Below are 17,346 nucleotides of genomic sequence, written 5' to 3'. Positions count from 1 at the left end.
ACAGTTTGCGGGTTTGGCAGCAAAGAAACAGTGAAGTGGGGGAAAGCAGGGCCTTCTGCAGGTCCTTATTTGAGAGAGACCCTCTCCATGATAAATCATCCTGGAACAGATGCTTATCAGTCATATTTCTGCTCCCAAGTGGTGACACCAGAGCCAGGTGATATATGAACCCTTCTAAAGACAAGGAAGGAATGAAAGAATCAGCAAGTGGAGGCCACAGTGACCTCAACAACTACAGGGCTTACATACTTTAACTCTGGCAGACCCACTCAGTGTCAAATTTTTACAAGTCAGTTCTGAAAAAATTGGGGACTTCCCTGGCAGTCCAGTGGTTAAAGACTCTGCTTCCCAATGCAGGGGGCATGGGTTTGATCCCTGGTCAGGGAACTAAGATTCCACATGTCTTGGAATGCAGCCAAAAACTGAAGGGGGGAAAAAAAAAAAACACAACAGAAAGAAAGAAAACAATTCTGAGAAAATTGAAAAAATTAAGAACTATTTCACAAGGATGCATTTCTATCTAACATTCAGTACAACCAATTTAAAATTTATATTGGTCTTCCATGCATTCCTGAGGGCTTTGACAGAGCGACCAGCCAGAGGCCATTAGCACACAGCCTTCACAAATGGAGAGGCAGCAGCATTCTGACTCACTGGGAGCCAGACTGGCATTTGCACTCACTCAGATCATTTGACAATTAACAGGCTTCTCTGCACTAGGAATTGTGGTCACTTCCCTTCAGAATAGGATCTAGGAAACAACCTGAAGGGATCATGGTCTAAAGAAAGATGATGCTTTGATGTTGGGTGGGATTATGCAAATAAGAATGAGAATAGGTGCCTTAGTGCTGTCAGAGTGTGCTGCGTTTTATTTGGGAAATGAGACAAAATCTTCCTATGATCAGCCACTCCATGTGACATCCCAACCCACACTCTGCTACTGACATTTTATCTCCCACTGAACAGCCCGGCTGTTGTAACATTTTCAGGAGTCTTAATTTATGTCTTGCAGAATCTAAAATCAGATGGCAGGAACTTTAAGAAAATAATCAGTGTTGACAGGCACCTTTATACTTCAAGAAGCTGGTACACCTTAGTGCTGCTAAAAGCTGGGGGATGTTCTCTACCTTTTTCTTCCAAAATATGTCTAGAAGACAGTTAGGTTAGAGCTAGGGAGCTGTCCCAAATCATTAAATTTCTCTTCTCAGTCTAAACTCTATGAAAGACCTTTCTTTCCACCCAGTATTAGCTAACAAGCTCATTCTCCTTTTGTGGTATGAGTGACTCCAGCATTTAATAAATTAACTTAAATAAGAAAAATTAACTGAGATTCTTTTTTTAATTTTAATTTTTTATATACTATCACTTTATCAGAGGCTCAGTCATACATTTGATAATGTAAGAAACATCAGTTTTGTAAAACAGGTGAAATACAAGTAACCTAGCTAGCAGTATTAGTAAAATCATAAGAATTAAGCCAAGAACTCCCATTAGGTGTAGTCCAGTATATCTGAAGCTGTCTGACTTAGTCTATTCTGTACCAATCCTTATATTTTGGGGAAATTTCGATAGGGAGATGCTGCTGGGCTTGCCTGGTGGTGCAGAATTCTTATATGTAGCCAAGAACTGTGGAAAAGTAACTCAGAGGTAAGATCAGCAACGTAACGTGTGTAACTTGATTCTCAGAACACTAATGAGGGAAGATATTCTAATGATGATGATTCCTACTCTATAGAAGAGAAAGCGAGGCTCAGAAAATGTAAATAACTAGTTGCAACCACTCAGCCTTAAATAAACTGTGACTCAAAACCAAATCACGTGTCTTTCTGTTATATCACAATGCTGCTTCATCAAAGTAGTTGACTTTGGACTGGTTGATCACAGTATTCTAAAACCTTTGCTCTTTAGAGTCTCAGCAATGCTGAACACTTGGGGCTCTTGGGCTTACACCTGCCAAAGCTGGGATGCTCGCGTGTTCACCCTGCATCTACCTCTTCTCAGAGTGCAGTTTTATCTACTTATCTACTGTGTGTGCATGTCCAGTTGCATCTAACTCTTTGTGACCCCATGGACTGTGAGCCTGTGAGGCCCCTTTGTCCATGGGATTCTTCAAAAGGCAAGAATACTGTAGTGGGTTGCCATGCCATTGTCCACGGAATCTTCCTAATCCATGGATCAAACCTGAGTCTCCTGTACCTCCTGCATTGCAGGCAGGTTCTTTACTACTGAGCCACCGGGAATGCCCCCTACTTTATCTATTATGTAGTGTTTAAGAGTGGCTGCCCAGGTATCTCAGTGGTAAAGAATCTGCCTGCCAATGCAGAAGATGCAGGTTCAATACCTGGATTGGGAACATCCCCTGGAGAGGGAAATGACAACCTGCTCCGGTATTCTTGCCTAGGAAATCCCGTGGACAGAGGGGCCTGGTGGGTGACAGTCCATGATGTCGCAAAGAGTTGGACATGACTGAGCAACTGAGCACACACAGTGCTTAAGAGTACAGACTCTTGATCCAGATGACTGACTCTGCCACTCACTAATAGCTGACCTGGGCAAGTTGCTTTTCTGGGCCTCATTTTCCTGTCTAGTAAGATGGAGATGATAATGTTGCAGGAAGGGGGACCCCTTCCAGGGCCCGAAATTGGACTCTTGTCTAACACTCGGAAATGAATTGTCCGAGGAGACACATGCTGAGAAAGCAAGAGATTTTATTGTGAAAGGGCACCCGGGTAGAGAGCAGTAGGGAAAGGGAACCTAGGAGAACAGCTCTGCCACATGGCTTGCAGTCTCAGGTTTTATGGTGATGGGATTAGTTTCCGGGCTGTCTTTAGCCAATCATTCTGACTCAGAGTCCTTCCTGGTGGTGCACGCCTTATTCAGCCAAGATGGATGCCAGAGAGAAGGATTCTGGGAGGTGGTCGGACATGCGGTGTCTCCTTTTGACCTTTCCTGAACTCTTCCAGTTGGTGGTGGCTTATTCCTTACCAGGACTTCCTGTCCTAAAACAACTCATGCAAATTGTTACTATGGTGCCTGGCCAGGGTGGGTGGCTTCAGTCAGTGTGCTTCCCCTAACAATAATAGCACCTATATAACATTTGATTGTTGTAAAGATAAAATGAGTTTATTTATGGAAAATGCTATATACAGGTTAGTATCACCCATCAGTTTGCCACATGCTTTCATGAATGCATTATAAATGCACTTATAACACACTTGTGAAAACCTCTGGTTAGATGATAAAGCAAAGACAGGCTTTGTTTTATTCCAGGAGGCAGGAAACTATGAATTGTATACTTCTTTTATACAGTACATTGTATGTAGTGGAGATTCTAAAGCCATTTTAAAACTGAACTGAAGGATACTACCAGAACTGAAAGGGGTAGTCCTGTTCTTTCAGGCTCAAGCTCCAGATTTTTCAAATATTTGGGCCACCTCCCCTACACTCCCCACCTCATTTATCTCCAAGCGCAGAGCCCACAAAAAAGGATGAATAATCAGTTCCCATAAAGCTTAGGCAAGAGTAAAAATCAGTTCTGAGAACTGTGCAAAATTTATGTCCCTGTGCCTTAAGTTCGTAGGAAATGTAGATGTATTTCCTCTACATAAAGCTCAGGAGACTATCTTTATACATTGATATTATTGGGGTGAAACCCCAACAGCTTGCAGGAGGTGTTTCCAACTTTTCTTATTTGTTCCACACTGCTCCTAGATTGCCAGAGAAGCCTAGCTACGGGTGCATACTCCTGGGCCAACCGAGTGAGAGCTGGACGCTTCACGAGGTGACCTTAAGTAGGGGAGGAGTTAAGATTGGTAAAGGTGGAGCTTTCAAAAAACTACCAGGAGGCTGCCCGGAAGCACGGGCTCTCGGGGAGGGAAGGAGGGTACTCTTCCCGCCCCGCCCCTGCCGCCCTAGGCCCCGCCCCCCTCCCCGCCCCGAGCCCGTCCTCTCAACCCTGACAAGTCCCTCAGCCTCCGGCTAGATCTGCTGGGCGCTTGCGCAATTCTTAGGGCGTCCTGGCACTGCCAGACTCTGTTTAAACGTGAGGGAAAGAAGGATGCTCATATTTTCTGCACACCGTGCAACAGCGGCTTTCCGCCGTAGAGCTGGGTTTTGCCTTTTTGGCCCTGAGAACCCAGCTTTTTGTTCCCTTACGTGGCTTAAGAGGGCATGTTTTAAGTTAGGCGGTTCCCGGGCAGCCCGCCTTTTGACGCAGGGTCCTTAGGCTGAGACTTCGGCCCACACCCGGGAAGGCGGGGTCCTTCTCTGGGGCAGTCGCGCGGGCAGTGGCTGCGGGAAGTCCGCACGGGGCGTCATGTATTATAAGTTCAGTGGCTTCACGCAGAAGTTGGCCGGAGCATGGGCTTCCGACGCCTATAGCCCTCAGGTAAGGGTCGTGCGGCGCGGGTTCGGACAGGGGAAGTAGCGGCCCGGGTCTCACGGTGCGCCTGGCAGTCTCGGCACCCGAGCCAGGCGAGGCTTCTGCCCGCGCTTCGGTTTTCTTGGCCCCTCATGTCTTCTCACCCACTTGCTGCAGCCATGGAGCTTCTAATTGTGTAGCTGCTCCCCTGGCTAGCTGGTGTCTGGTGTGGACGTTGTGCCTGGCACTCTAGGAGTCAAGGTGACTCCCGAGGTCGTTGCTTATAGGTCGTGGGGGTGGCTCGTGGCGCCAGAATGGGACCCGACAGAGTCCGAAGTTTGGCCCTGCCCTTTTAGAGGAGAACCAGCCTTTCAGGCGCCTCATGCTCCCTTGTCACTCTACTGCTGCAGCCTAAAACACAGTTTCATCCATTCACCAGATTTGGGAGCTGGGGTGACGGCAACATCGGAAGCCATAGGACAGGAGGGGCTGTGTGATCAGAATTAGGAGACTTAATGAGTTAATTCCAGAGAAGGCAATGGCACCCCACTCCAGTACTCTTGCCTGGAAAATCCCATGGACGGAGGAGTCTGGAAGGCTGCATTCCATAGGGTCGCTGAGGGTCGCACACGACTGAGCGACTTCACTTTCACGCATTGGAGAAGGAAATGGCAACCCACTCCAGTGTTCTTGCCTGGAGAATCCCAGGGACGGGGGAGCCTGGTGGGCTGCCGTCTCTGGGGTCGCACAGAGTCGGACACGACTGAAGCTACTTAGCAGCAGCAGCAGCAGCAGCAATGAGTTAATTCAAATGTTTGGGTGAGTCTTCGTAGTTAACGTGCAAAGAGCTGACATTTTCCCAGCTGTAAAGTGGTTGACGGTTGCTTTTGGATGGTTTGAAAAGTATTGCGAGTTCGTTCAGATTTTGCCTGAGCGAATTGAAGGATCAGTCTCCAGCTGAGAATGTAGAGGTGAAGGGCTTTTAGAGTCCCAGATTCTTAATTTAGGCTCAGATCTTGGTTTAGCTGCTTTCATTTTATGACCTTGACCAAGTTAATTCATTGTGAGCTCAGTTTTCTCTAGAGCAGCTGTAATACAGATTAAATGAGGTGTGTGTCAGGTGACCAGCAATCGTTGGCAGGTGGCTGTTACTGGATAAGCTGTTCTCTAAAAACTAGGTCTGAGATACCATCATTTTCATTCCTCATCCTCAGAGTAGGTAGGAAAGGGGTGATGAGATAATGCAGTTGGAGAACTGGATAGAATAGTAAGGGCCCCAGGTGGGATGTAAAGAATGCTCCATTGTTACCTCCTCCTCATTCTGTGAAACACTGCAGCATGCTCAAGGGGGAGATGTTTAAGAATGATTTCAGTCTAAGAATAGATATGCTGTTAATGGGGCTTCTCTGGTGGCTCAGACCTAAAGAATCTGTCTGCAATATAGGAGGCCCTGGTTGGATCCCTGGGTCAGGAAGATCCCCTGGAGGACGAAATGGCAACCCACTCCAGTATTCTTGCCTGGGAAATTCCACAGAGGAGCCAGGCGGCCTGCAGTCCTTGCAGTGCAAGAGTCCGACACCAATTAGCGACTAAACCACCACAGGATAAAGAGGGCAAGAAAAAGTGCAAGTTTTTTGGGGGTGTGGGGTTGGGGAGTAAGGGTCCGGATTGAGTTCATGGTAATATGTCTTGTCTGGTTGCAGCTGGGTTTATGAATATGAAGTTTAATAGATCTAGGTGTCTTCAGCCCATAGGTGGTAGTAGAAGCTGTGGTGGGAGAAGATCATCCAGGGACCACATTAGGAAAGAATGATGGAGTTTTGATCAGATTGCAGAAACATGAAAGGAGAGTTCAGTTCAGTTCAGTCGCTCAGTCGTGTCCCACTCTTTGCGACCCCATGAATTGCAGCATGCCAGGCCTCCCTGTCCATCACCAACTACCGGAGTTCACTCCAACACATCCATCGAGTGAGTGATGCCATCCAGCCATCTCATCCTCTGTCGTCCCCTTCTCCTGCCCCCAATCCTTCCCAACATCAGAGTCTTTTCCAATGAGTCAACTCTTTGCATGAGGAGGCCAAAGTATTGGAGTTTCAGCTTTAGCATCAGTCCTTCCAAAGAACACCCAGGGCTTATCTCCTTTAGAATGGACTGGTTGGATCTCCTTGCAGTCCAAGGGACTCTCAAGAGAAAGGAGAGTGAAGGAGGAAAATTTATCAAAAAAAATTTGAGGATTAGAAGGAATTGACAACAGTGACTGGCTTTGCAGATTATAAGAAATAACCATTTCTATTCATATTGGCTTCTGCTGTAAAGCAAATACTCTTCTATAGAGATGTGTATTTTTCAGCACATGGATCTTAAAATGTTGCAATTTGAGTTTTGACAAACACACTGTGTAACCCACACTTACAAACATATATAACATTACCTCACCCCTAGGAAGTTCCTTTTTATTCTTGCCCTGTCAGTCCCTGTTCATCTTCCTGTTCTTTTTTATATCACTAGATAGAGATAGTTTTGCCTGTTTTTGAATTTCATATAAATGGAACCACACAGTGCTGTTTTGTATAAACCTCTAATTTATCAGTATTTTTGGGGTTCATTCATGTTACATGTATTCCTTTTATTGCAGTACAGAACTTCATTGTATGAATATATCACAGTCGATCTTTTCCATTGGTTGTAGAATTTCTTTTAATAGAGTTTTAGCATAATTTAGATTTTTTTGTTGTTTTTTAGTCGCTAAGTCGTGTCTGACTCTCTGCGACCTTGTGAACTGCAGCACACCAGACTTCTCTGTCCTTTACTGTCTCTCAGAGTTTGCTTAAACTCATGTCCATTGAGTGATGCCATCCAACCATCTCATCCTCTCGCCCTCTTCTCCTGCCCTCAGTGTTTCCTAGCACCAGGGTCTTTTCCAATGAGTCGGTTCTTTGCATCAGGTGGCCAGAGTATTGGAGCTTCAGCTTCACCACCAGTCCTTCCAATGACTATTCAGGGTTGGTTTCCTTTAGGATTGACAGGTTTGATTTCCTTGCTGTCCACGGAACTCTCTTACCTAGTAAGAAAAAGTGAAATTTTAAACTAAAACTGACAATCCTGAAATTAAATTAACACTTTGAGCAGATATTACCACAAGATGCATTTGGTACAGATAAGGACTTCAGAGTTCTAGGATTACTTGAATTGGTGTTTCTCTTGAGAATTTGAACTTCTTAGTTAGTTCAGGATTTAAGTTATGTTGAAAGAAACAATATTGTCTAGGCTTTATATGAATTGTAGACTTCAGCGTGATTGTTACTGATATCCCCAAACCAAGTATTCTGACTTTGGTTATTAGGAGTACTTCAATTTTTCCTTTCTTGGAAACACTTAAGGTGTAAAATTTTGTAAATGTAAAATGTTGATGTTTGTAATTGTCAGTATTATGTAAAGTGAATACTCTAATATGCATTGAGTAACCTATTAATGGAAAAGCTAGTTCTGTAACAAAAGTACAGGTAGATTTATAAGTCAGCCTGATGGCAAGTGATTGGGAGGGTATTTTCCAGTGGTTGAGTGAAAAGCATTTTCCCTACTTCTCTGTGTCCTGTGTCAAAAGTGAAAGTGAAGTCGCTCAGTCGTGTCCTGTGTCAAAAATAGAGGCCAATAAGCATTTGGAAAGATATGCTTTCAACATCATAAGTCATTAGGGAAATAAAAATCAAAATCGCAAGGAGATACCTCTTCATACCTGCTTTAAAAGGAAAAAAAAGACAGCAGAATGTGAATGTGGAGAAACTGGACCCTGCTGCATTGTGGTGGGAATGTGCAATCGGACAGCCTCTTTGGAATACAGTTCGGCATTTTCTAAAGCAGTGAAGCATAGTCTTACCATATGATCCAGCAGTTCTTCTCGTTAAGATGGTAGGATATTCTGGGTTAAGGGAATTGCGAGAATGAAGGGGAAGAGTGGGGCTGCAAGGGAATCATTGGGTAGGTCACTTAGGCTGTGCTGGATGGAGGTAGAACATGATGGAAGGACTTTTGTGAGACATGAATAGGAATTTCCAAAGCAACTGGATGCGGAAAGTTGTGGGTGAGTGTTGACCAGAGCTTGAAACAAGGCATGCGTCTTCCCTTTACTTTCATGACAGGTTGATGATGACGGAGTGTGTATCATGATCAAAACTGTGTTTGAAAAGATACTCTGACTGGGAGAGACCAGTGCCAGGGATGTCTTGTACTCACAGAAGAGTTCGGGGTCTTCTCAGTAAGAGTAGAGGGAGAATCAGAGGTCTGGAGGGTGCGTACTGAGCACCTGCTAAAGGAGATTTTGGAAATGAGGAAGGAGGACTTCAGGATGACTGGGTAATGGAAGAATGGCGGTGCTTTACATAGAAACAGGGATGTTTCTGTGAGAAACAGCTGGGTGAATTTTGAACACTCTGAGTGTGAAGTATCCAGGAAACATTGGTGGTGATACCTAGCTGGCAATTAGAAATGAAGGACTCAGTCATTGCTGATTGAAACTTGTTTGTGGTCCTAAATCAGAATGAAAGCACTCCTAAGTTTCTATCATTTAAAAATTAAAACATTTTTGGAATACTTCTCTTATTTCTCCACCCTCTTCCTCCTCCTCAAACCTAAAAGATAAAAGAAAGGGAAAACTTTGGGCCAGTCAGTTTTGAGTTTTTAAAAGTAAAAATTTGGAGCAGCTAAAAGAGACTAGGAAGAACTCAGCTACGAAACGTGGTAACAGGTGAATGGCTCTTCATCAGTTTTAGAGGTAGTGATTGTGTAAATAGCTAAGAGATTCTATACTGAGCAAAACCTGTGATTTCTACTTGGTCTCCAGTCCGCTTATTTTAAGAACAGCTTTCAGTTGTTTGCTTATTGCTCTGGGATGTGTGGGAGGCTGTACTACCATCAAGTGCTAATTTTCATGACTTTGGTTCTGAAACCTGCAAGTCTACACAGCATTGAAACTGTAGGCTTCCTTAGTTTATTAGTACATTCAGCAAATATTTACTAAATGTGCTCTGTGCCAGTTGCTTTTCTAAGTCTTGGGAAGTAAGAAAAGTGAACAGAATATGCCTAAATTCTGCCCTTGTGGGGCTTCCATTGCGGTAGGGAGGGAGAGAGTGTGTTAGATGGTCATGGTGCCATGGAGAAAAATACGGCAGGGAAGGGGAGAGATGGTTAGCAGTGTATGGAGCGGGACACGCATTGTTTAAAAACGGTGGTGGTGGTAAGGGGAGGTCTCACTGAGGTGACATGAGGTGAGGGTACATGCCATGTAAACACCTGGAGAGAGCATTCTAGGCAGAGGGAACATGCCGGGCTTGGGAGGCGTAAAGGGCTTTTCTAGAATTCTGGGGAAGAGAACGAGGATGGTGTAAAGTGGGGGCTGGTGAGGAGTGCATCTCGTGGGGTTCTGAATGTCCTTTCAAGTACCTTGAGCTTTGCTCAGGGGGATTGGAGGCCTTTGGGAGGGTTTGAGTTAAGTAGTGACAACCTCTGTTTTAACACAATTACTGGTTGCTGCGTTAAGAGTAGACTGCAAGGCAGGAAAGATGGAATGGAGGCAGGGTGAGCACTTAGGAGGCTGTTATAAAAATCTAGGAGTTTGGAACAGGATGTGGATTGGTGAAGATAGGTGAGAAGTGGTCAGATTCTAAATATAATTTGAGTGCAGAACCAAAAGTATTTTCAAATGCGTGAGTGAATAGTATGAAGAACAATTGCAAGGTTTTTGGCCCAAGTACCTGGAAGGATGGCATTGTCATTTATTGAGATGAGGAGGGACATATTTGAGGCTCATAATTATAGGCTGGGGCAGCCATAGGTCTGGAAGAGACATTCAGTTCAGTTCAGTTGCTCAGTCGTGTCCGACTCTTTGCGACCCCATGAATCGCAGCACGCCAGGCCTCCCTGTCCATAACCAGCTCCCGGAGTTCACTCAAACTGACATCCATCCAGTTGGTGATGCCATCCAGCCATCTCATCCTCTGTCGTCCCCTTCTCCTCCTGCCCCCAATCCCTCCCAGCATCAGAGTCTTTTCCAATGAGTCAGCTCTTCGCCTGAGGTGGCCAAAGTACTGGAGTTTCAGCTTTAGCATCAGTCCTTCCAAAGAACACCCAGGGCTGATCTCCTTTAGAAAGGACTGGTTGGATCTCCTTGCATAGGTGAAGGGATTTGCTCTAGATCCCTTCCTGTAAATACAGCTTCCTGGTCTGCTCTTGAGAACCCTAGTGCTAGTCTTACCTAGCTGCCTTGAAACACTGGAAACATGACTGCTCTTCAATTGTTGGGAGGTTTAATGATGGGGGCGGCGGGGGGGACTTCACTTTATTTTTTCACTTTCATGCATTGGAGAAGGAAATGGCAACCCACTCCAGTGTTCTTGCCTGGAGAATCCCAGGGACGGGGGAGCCTGGTGGGCTGCCATCTATGGGGTCGCACAGAGTTGGACACGACTGAAGCAACTTAGCAGCAGGGTGAAGTACTTAACACCTTATCCATTCTTTTTACCTTTGGGGCCAAGATAGCTTATTATTGATAGTATGATTTAATAAACGTGGATTTGAACCTCATCTAACTACAGCATTTCTGAGCTTTGTTTTAATCATCTGTTATTTGGGCTGATAATACTTAATTTATGGGGTTGATGTGAAGAGTAAATTTAGTTGTAAAGATTGTATAAGAACCTGAAAAGATGCTTATTAAAAGTGAGAAAAGCAGAATGTGGGGTTTTGCACTGTGACTATAAAGATTAAAATATGCTTATGAAAAACAGATTGGAGGAGAATATACAGTTCACAGTCATTGATCGGATAAGATAATGGGATTATAGGTGATTTAAATATTTGATATTCTAAACTTTTACAATGTTATAAATGGAAATACAGAATTATTTAAAACTGTTTAGGTGGTTAATATTCCTGTTTTCAGATGATCTTGTTCAAACACTTTGCTGTAGTTTTGAATCACTTTACTGGTGAGCAGACACCAGGAAATTATGTGCAATCCTATCTCAAAGTGCTCTCACATTAGTCCTGTCAAAACGTGAATTTAATTTCAAGCCATTTTGGCAGTTGCTTGGTATGAAGTGTTTTTAAATTTTTGCAATTCGAGGGGAAGTGATCATTAGGAGAAAATACAAAGAGTTCACAGAATGGTAAGGGAATGTCTAATCTCTAGCTTAAAGAGAGATCTCTTATATAGCCTTGTTATCTCAGCAGTTGGAACCCCTGTTCCTATCTGTGGCTCCTGAGTCTCTGAGTGTGTTATAGTCCAGACGTAGACTCACAGCAAGCAGACTTTCTCTTTAAGCGTTGTTTTTGAGCAGTGGTTGACGGGAGGTAGCACGGGCAGGTAGTACGTAAATGCCAGGGCCACATTTGGGTCTTTTTTTTTTTTTTTTAATTTATCTATTTTGGCTGGGCTGGCTCTTCACTGTTGCTCGGGCTCTTCTCTAGTTGCGGTGAGTGGGCTGCTCTCTAGTTGCGCTGTGCCGGCTTCTCATCACGGTGGCTTCTCCTGTTGCGGAGCACAGGCTCCAGGGTGTGTGGGCTTCAGTGGCCGTGGCTCCTGGGTCTGGAGCACAGGCTTCAGTAGCTGTGGCGCGGGCTAGTTGCTCCGAGGCAGGAGGGATCTTCCCAGATCAGGGATCAAACCCATGTCTCCTGCACTGGCAGGCAGATTCTGTCCACTGAGTCACCAGGGAAGCCCTAGATCTATGTTTTTGTTATGTGTTCTCAGGCAAGTTACCCTTTCTGATCCAGTTTTCTCCTCTGTAAAAAGGGAAAGGTAACACCGTACTGAGATTGCTGTCGGGATTAAATGGAATTATGCATATGAAATTCTTAACATGATGCTGGGCACATAATAGGAGCTTAGTAGATATTAGCTGTTATTATTCCGTAACATTAATATACGTAACGACAGAGATCGTGTCTTATTCATTATGTATTTTCATTATAGAATAAGTCCTCAGTAAAATAAGTTAAATGAGTGAAAACAGGACAGAAAAAAGGCCATGATTCATTCCCATTTATGGGATCCTGTCAGAAGAAATAGAAGCCAAGTTTACTTTAATACCTTTCTGTTGCTCTGTTGATCCCAGTGCTTGCCTGGTGAAAGTAACACTGTGATCTTTAAGTCTCTTGTTAATTACAGATAAAGTTAGAATTTTTTTTTTTTGAAGAGGTTAAGAAAAGTCTGACAACTCTGTTAATTTGAGCAAAAGGTTTCCTTTTTCATCTGTAAAATGGAAGGGCTGAACTTGAACTTTGCTTTCTAACTTTAAGATTTTATTTTTCTGAGTTAGAATTTAATATGAAAGGGTTAGAAAAAGGAGTTCCTTAATGTGACCCTTAAGTTCCTTAATATCATCTGCAGGTTATTTTGGAGAATCGTTTATGTGCCACTGTAGGTTTATTCCATCAGGTAGAAACCCAGAGTTACCCTTAGGTTCCTTTTTACAAAAACAGTTTTCTTGAGATATAATCCGCATATCATACATTCATTCATTTTAAAGTGTACAATTGAATGGTTTTAGTGTATTCACAGAGAACATGCAATCATTACCATGTTAATTTCAGAGCACTTGTATCATCCCAGAAAGAAAGCCGTTATCAGCCATCACCCGCCTTCCTTAGCACCTTCCCTCCCCTCCCTCAGTAACCACTAACTTACTTTCTGTAAATAGCCCTATTCAGGACTTTGATATGAATGGGGTCATAAGCTTTGTGATCTTTTGTGACTGGTTGCTTCTCCTCAGTGTATGTTTTTTGAGGTTTATCCATACTGCAGCATGCACCAGTGCTTCATTTGTCTCCCCCTCCCAGGTTCTTTTTATCAGTAAGACTGTGTTCTCCTTTTATCCATTCATGTGGCCGGGGAGCGGTTGTCTCCTCACGTCTCATTCAGCTTACGTTTATTGACTGCTGCTGTGTACCAGACACCGCCTTAGGCGCATACTACTTCACGCAGTCCACTCTGCATTTGTCATCAACATGTCACACATGAGGACACTGAGGTTTTCTTTTTTATTTTTCTGTCTATATGTGTGTGTGTGTGTGTATTTAAAGATTTATTTATTTACTTTTGGCTACTCTGGGTCTTCCTTGCTGCGTGGGCTTTCTGTGGTGTGGCAAGTGGCGCTACTCTTCGTTGCAGTGTGTGGGCTTACTGCGATGGCTTCCCTCGTGGAGCACAGGCTCTAGGCACACGGGCTTCACTAGTTGTGGCTCTGGGGCTCTAGAGGGCAGGCTTGGTGGTTGTGGTGCGCTGGCTTAGTTGCTCCATGGTGTGTGGAATCTTCCCAGGCCAGGGATCGAACCCGTGTCCCTTGCATTGAAAGGCAGTTTCTTAACCACGGGATCACAGGGAAGCCCTGAGATATGTTTTATAACTTATGGATTTATTAATGCCAGAAAGTTCAGTTACTCTAATTAGTTTTGTTTCCTGGTCCTGAAAGATGGCTGTCTTCCCATTACAAGCTCTTCCAAACTGAGTATTTCTTTACCGTGTGTCTGCAAAGTTTCTGAAGTCCACTTCAGGGATCAAGATATTGGTACACCTACACACTCAGAGGAGAAAACGAACAGTGAGGTTTCCTTTGAAATTTAACTCAAAGTTCATACAGATTGTAACTGTTTTACTGGTTGGATGAGAAGACGGACACGATGGGTGTATCTGGATTCCCCAGATTGGGTCTTTGCTGTGGTTTGCTTCCTTACCATCCCCCTCCTCCACCTTCACAGACAAGAGAGTTCTTGACTGTATTTGCTCTGGGAAAGCGGGTCAGGGTGTTGTGTTCAAAGTTTAAGAACTTCAAATGCTATATAATGTGGAGATGGAGATTGCTTTCCTTCTCTCTCTGTGGTGGAATCACTGCCTGCCCTGCTCCAGACAGCCTGTTCCTGGAAAGGTTTGTTCACAGGCCCAGATACACTTTAAACTTGACCAATTTCCTTGTTTCCTACAGGGATTAAGACCTGTTGTTTCCACAGAAGCACCGCCTATCATATTTGCCACACCAACTAAACTGAGCTCCGGTCCCACTGCATATGACTATGCTGGGAAAAACACAGTTCCAGAGCTGCAGAAGTTGTTCCAGGTCAGAGAAGACGCTCTTAGAACAGTGAAGGCTGTGAAATGAATAGGCTTAAAACACCCTTTGAAATTGAGTCTTAGTCTAATTTGCCACTCACTCGCCTGTTTTTCCTTGAATAAAATCCTCTGTATTTTAGTTTGAGCCATTAACTGGTAGAACTTCGTGTAGAAAGAAACTGATAAAAGAAGGGAGGATGAGTCATTTCCTCCTCAGTATTTAAGGGTGCACACATTTTTAAATTGCATATGTAGCTGTTGATCATCACTGGGTGGAGGAAGCAATAGCGTATATAATGTATAATAGCATTGTGATTTATCCAAGATGTCTTTGGCTTTGTGACACATGCAGTGACTTTAGGCAATGTTTTCTTTTAATTGTTTTTTGCGTGCTTGATACTAAAATTCACCAGGCTGTTGGTAGAAGTGGAGAAGTCTCTCTTGGGTTTGCTGATTAGCAGAGAGAAGCTCAGATTGGATTTTAAAATATTATTAATGTTACTCTACATACAGATAGTTGAGAGGTCAGTGACTCGACTGTATTTCAGGCATTGTGGCAGTGGCAGTAGCTGTTGCTGTCGCTGGAAGGGAGCTTCCTCTTCCTCAAAAATATGTCCAGATGAGAACTTTTGATCAGTTTACTCTTTTTTTATCTGAGAAGTAAGACTTGGGCATTTGGGGTCTTGAGTTGGGGTGGGGAGGGATTTTTGAGACTGTGCAAAACAATGGGTTAAATATTTTATGGAGTTTTGTTATTAAATAGGGGTTTAGCAGTTTTACAGAAGGAAGGCAGTTGAATACAAAATGGCCTTGAACCGATTAATTGACCTGGTGTGCTCAGACTGCATCCACGAATGATCAGAAGTCAGATTAAATGAAAGCATTTCTTACGCTCACAAGCCTTTAATTAGCTGCTGATTACCTTTGCCTTAAAAAAAAAGTCACCAGTGCTTCTTTTGTAATTTAGCAATATTCCTTAGAAATTTGGAATTTGTTGCATGCATATTTCAGAGACTGCATTTTGGAGAATGATTTTTGTCTTACAGACTTCAGCTGCATTTGTAAGAAAATATACCAAGCGTTTTAGTTCACATTCTAGTAGATTTGGGCTTTTTCCGCTGCAGCGGGTTGGTGGGTTAATTATAAGGTAGAGGCCTTTGTTCTATACTAGCCTAAATCGTGAAAATCTTTTTCTTATCAGCTATGTCCTTGATAATTCTCTTTCTAGAAATCTGACGGTGTGCCCATCCACCTGAAACGAGGCCTGCCTGACCAAATGCTTTACCGGACCACCATGGCGCTGACAGTGGGAGGGACCATCTACTGCCTGATCGCCCTCTACATGGCATCACAGCCCAGAAACAAATGAGTTAGGCTGCAGAGGACTGGTTTGCTTGTCGGCATAAATCCTTTGAATTTTCATTTTTCATCATTTCTGTAATTTTTTTTGTTTTTTACTTGAATATCCCACTTAACATTCTTAAAGAAAAGCAGAAAGATATTAAGACAATATTTTGGTTTGTTATGAAAATGCACATGGCCTGCCAGAGCTCATTCAGCAGTTAAAACTATTGTTTAAAGAAATGATGTTGGTCTCTGCACTTGGGCTCCTAATTTCCCTGGAGCTTCTGAATGGAGGTCACACACAGGCTCATTAGCGGCCATCTGTGCTGAGGTCCTTGGGGACTTCTGGTGGCTATTGACCAGGGGAGGGGCAGCCTTTCTGGATTAGGATGTGACTGAGGAAGGAAGACAGAAGCTCAGGCCAGGCACATGAAAATGTTAGCCACCTTGGGAATTTTTCTGTCTTGCAGTTCAATGTTAATAGAAATTATTTGCAGCCTGCCTCCGTTTGTTGGGCAGTTTGTTTCAAAGGGTTATTTGCGTCATCTCAGATCTTCAGTGAAATTTTATGTGTAATTGTTATGTATTTATTCCACCATGGGAACAGAGAACACCTGTTTAGTGTTGCACTTTAGACCAATGTCTGTTTTATTAATACAGCTGTGACACAGATTCTCCTTTACCTTTTAAAAATGTTATGCCTTTGAATTGTGATTTATTTTAATTGTGGAATAAATACATGAATGAAAAAATCTCAACTTTGAAGTCCTTCTAAATAAATTTTCAAAGTACTTTCAGAAAAACATCAGAGGCATCTTATACCCGAGTCTAATTTCTTTCTTTTTAATTAGACACCAGATAATCTTTACAAAATGGTTCCTCAAAGTCAAGTAACAGGAGGCAAATGGCACGTTGATGATTACCATATGGTTCCTTATAAGAAGCTGCCTGACTCTTCTGAAATGTGCGTGTAACACACAGTTCATTTAGACAGTAATTTCCTGTGCTGTCATAACTGGTAGACTTCACATGCTCTCTATTAATGCTGGAAAAGGTGGAATTTTATTATTATAAAGTCATGGTCTGTCTTTTGCCGTAGCAAAGAACAGTGACCTCTTACTGAAGATAAAATGCAGCTTATGAAAACACTCAATATTCTCACAGGCTAGGAACCTCTTATTTGTCTATACAAGTCTAAACTTCTCTGGTATTTCCTCGAAGTTTCTATTTTGAAATATTTCAGACTACAGAAAGATTGTAAGAATGGTACAGTATACACCTGTCCGTGCACATCTTCACTTAGATGAACAGTTATCAATATATTGTCCCCTTTGCTTTTTCTTACTCTCTCAAACACAGGCACACACATATTTGGTTTTTGCTGAATCATTTAAGATAAAGCTATGGAATTGTAATTCAGCCATACATACTTGAGGCAGGATCTCCTACGAATGAGGACATTTCATTATCATGTCCCTTTAGTCTCCTTTTATGCAGAACAGTCCACTATCCTTCATGATCTTGACCACTTTGAAGAGTT

At 43.3% G+C, this 17,346-nt stretch overlaps 1 protein-coding gene across 1 annotated transcript; it reads left to right on the top strand.

Moving 5' to 3' along the window:
- Positions 1-4,229: 4,229 nt before the first annotated feature.
- On the top strand, positions 4,230-16,564 carry COX7A2L (cytochrome c oxidase subunit 7A2 like). The gene is made up of 3 exons (XM_019970061.2): positions 4,230-4,387; positions 14,338-14,469; positions 15,691-16,564. The coding sequence occupies exons 1-3, from the start codon at positions 4,316-4,318 to the stop codon at positions 15,829-15,831; spliced, it is 345 nt and encodes a 114-aa protein (XP_019825620.1). The 5' UTR covers positions 4,230-4,315; the 3' UTR covers positions 15,832-16,564.
- Positions 16,565-17,346: the final 782 nt, after the last annotated feature.

Source organism: Bos indicus, chromosome 11 (assembly GCF_029378745.1).
Source record: "Bos indicus isolate NIAB-ARS_2022 breed Sahiwal x Tharparkar chromosome 11, NIAB-ARS_B.indTharparkar_mat_pri_1.0, whole genome shotgun sequence".
Taxonomy (NCBI): Eukaryota; Metazoa; Chordata; class Mammalia; order Artiodactyla; family Bovidae; genus Bos; species Bos indicus.
Note: the sequence above shows the minus strand (reverse complement) of the source record. Positions and strands in the feature narration are given on the sequence as shown.

What these genes read in the sequence shown, in the direction of transcription:
- COX7A2L (XM_019970061.2), top strand. Translation starts at nt 4,316, where the DNA reads ATGTATTATAAGTTCAGTGGCTTCACGCAGAAGTTGGCCGGAGCATGG. An exon ending in CCGACGCCTATAGCCCTCAG is followed by an intron (nt 4,388 to 14,337) that starts GTAAGGGTCGTG and finishes TGTTTCCTACAG; the next exon opens with GGATTAAGACCTGTTGTTTC. An exon ending in AGCTGCAGAAGTTGTTCCAG is followed by an intron (nt 14,470 to 15,690) that starts GTCAGAGAAGAC and finishes TTCTCTTTCTAG; the next exon opens with AAATCTGACGGTGTGCCCAT.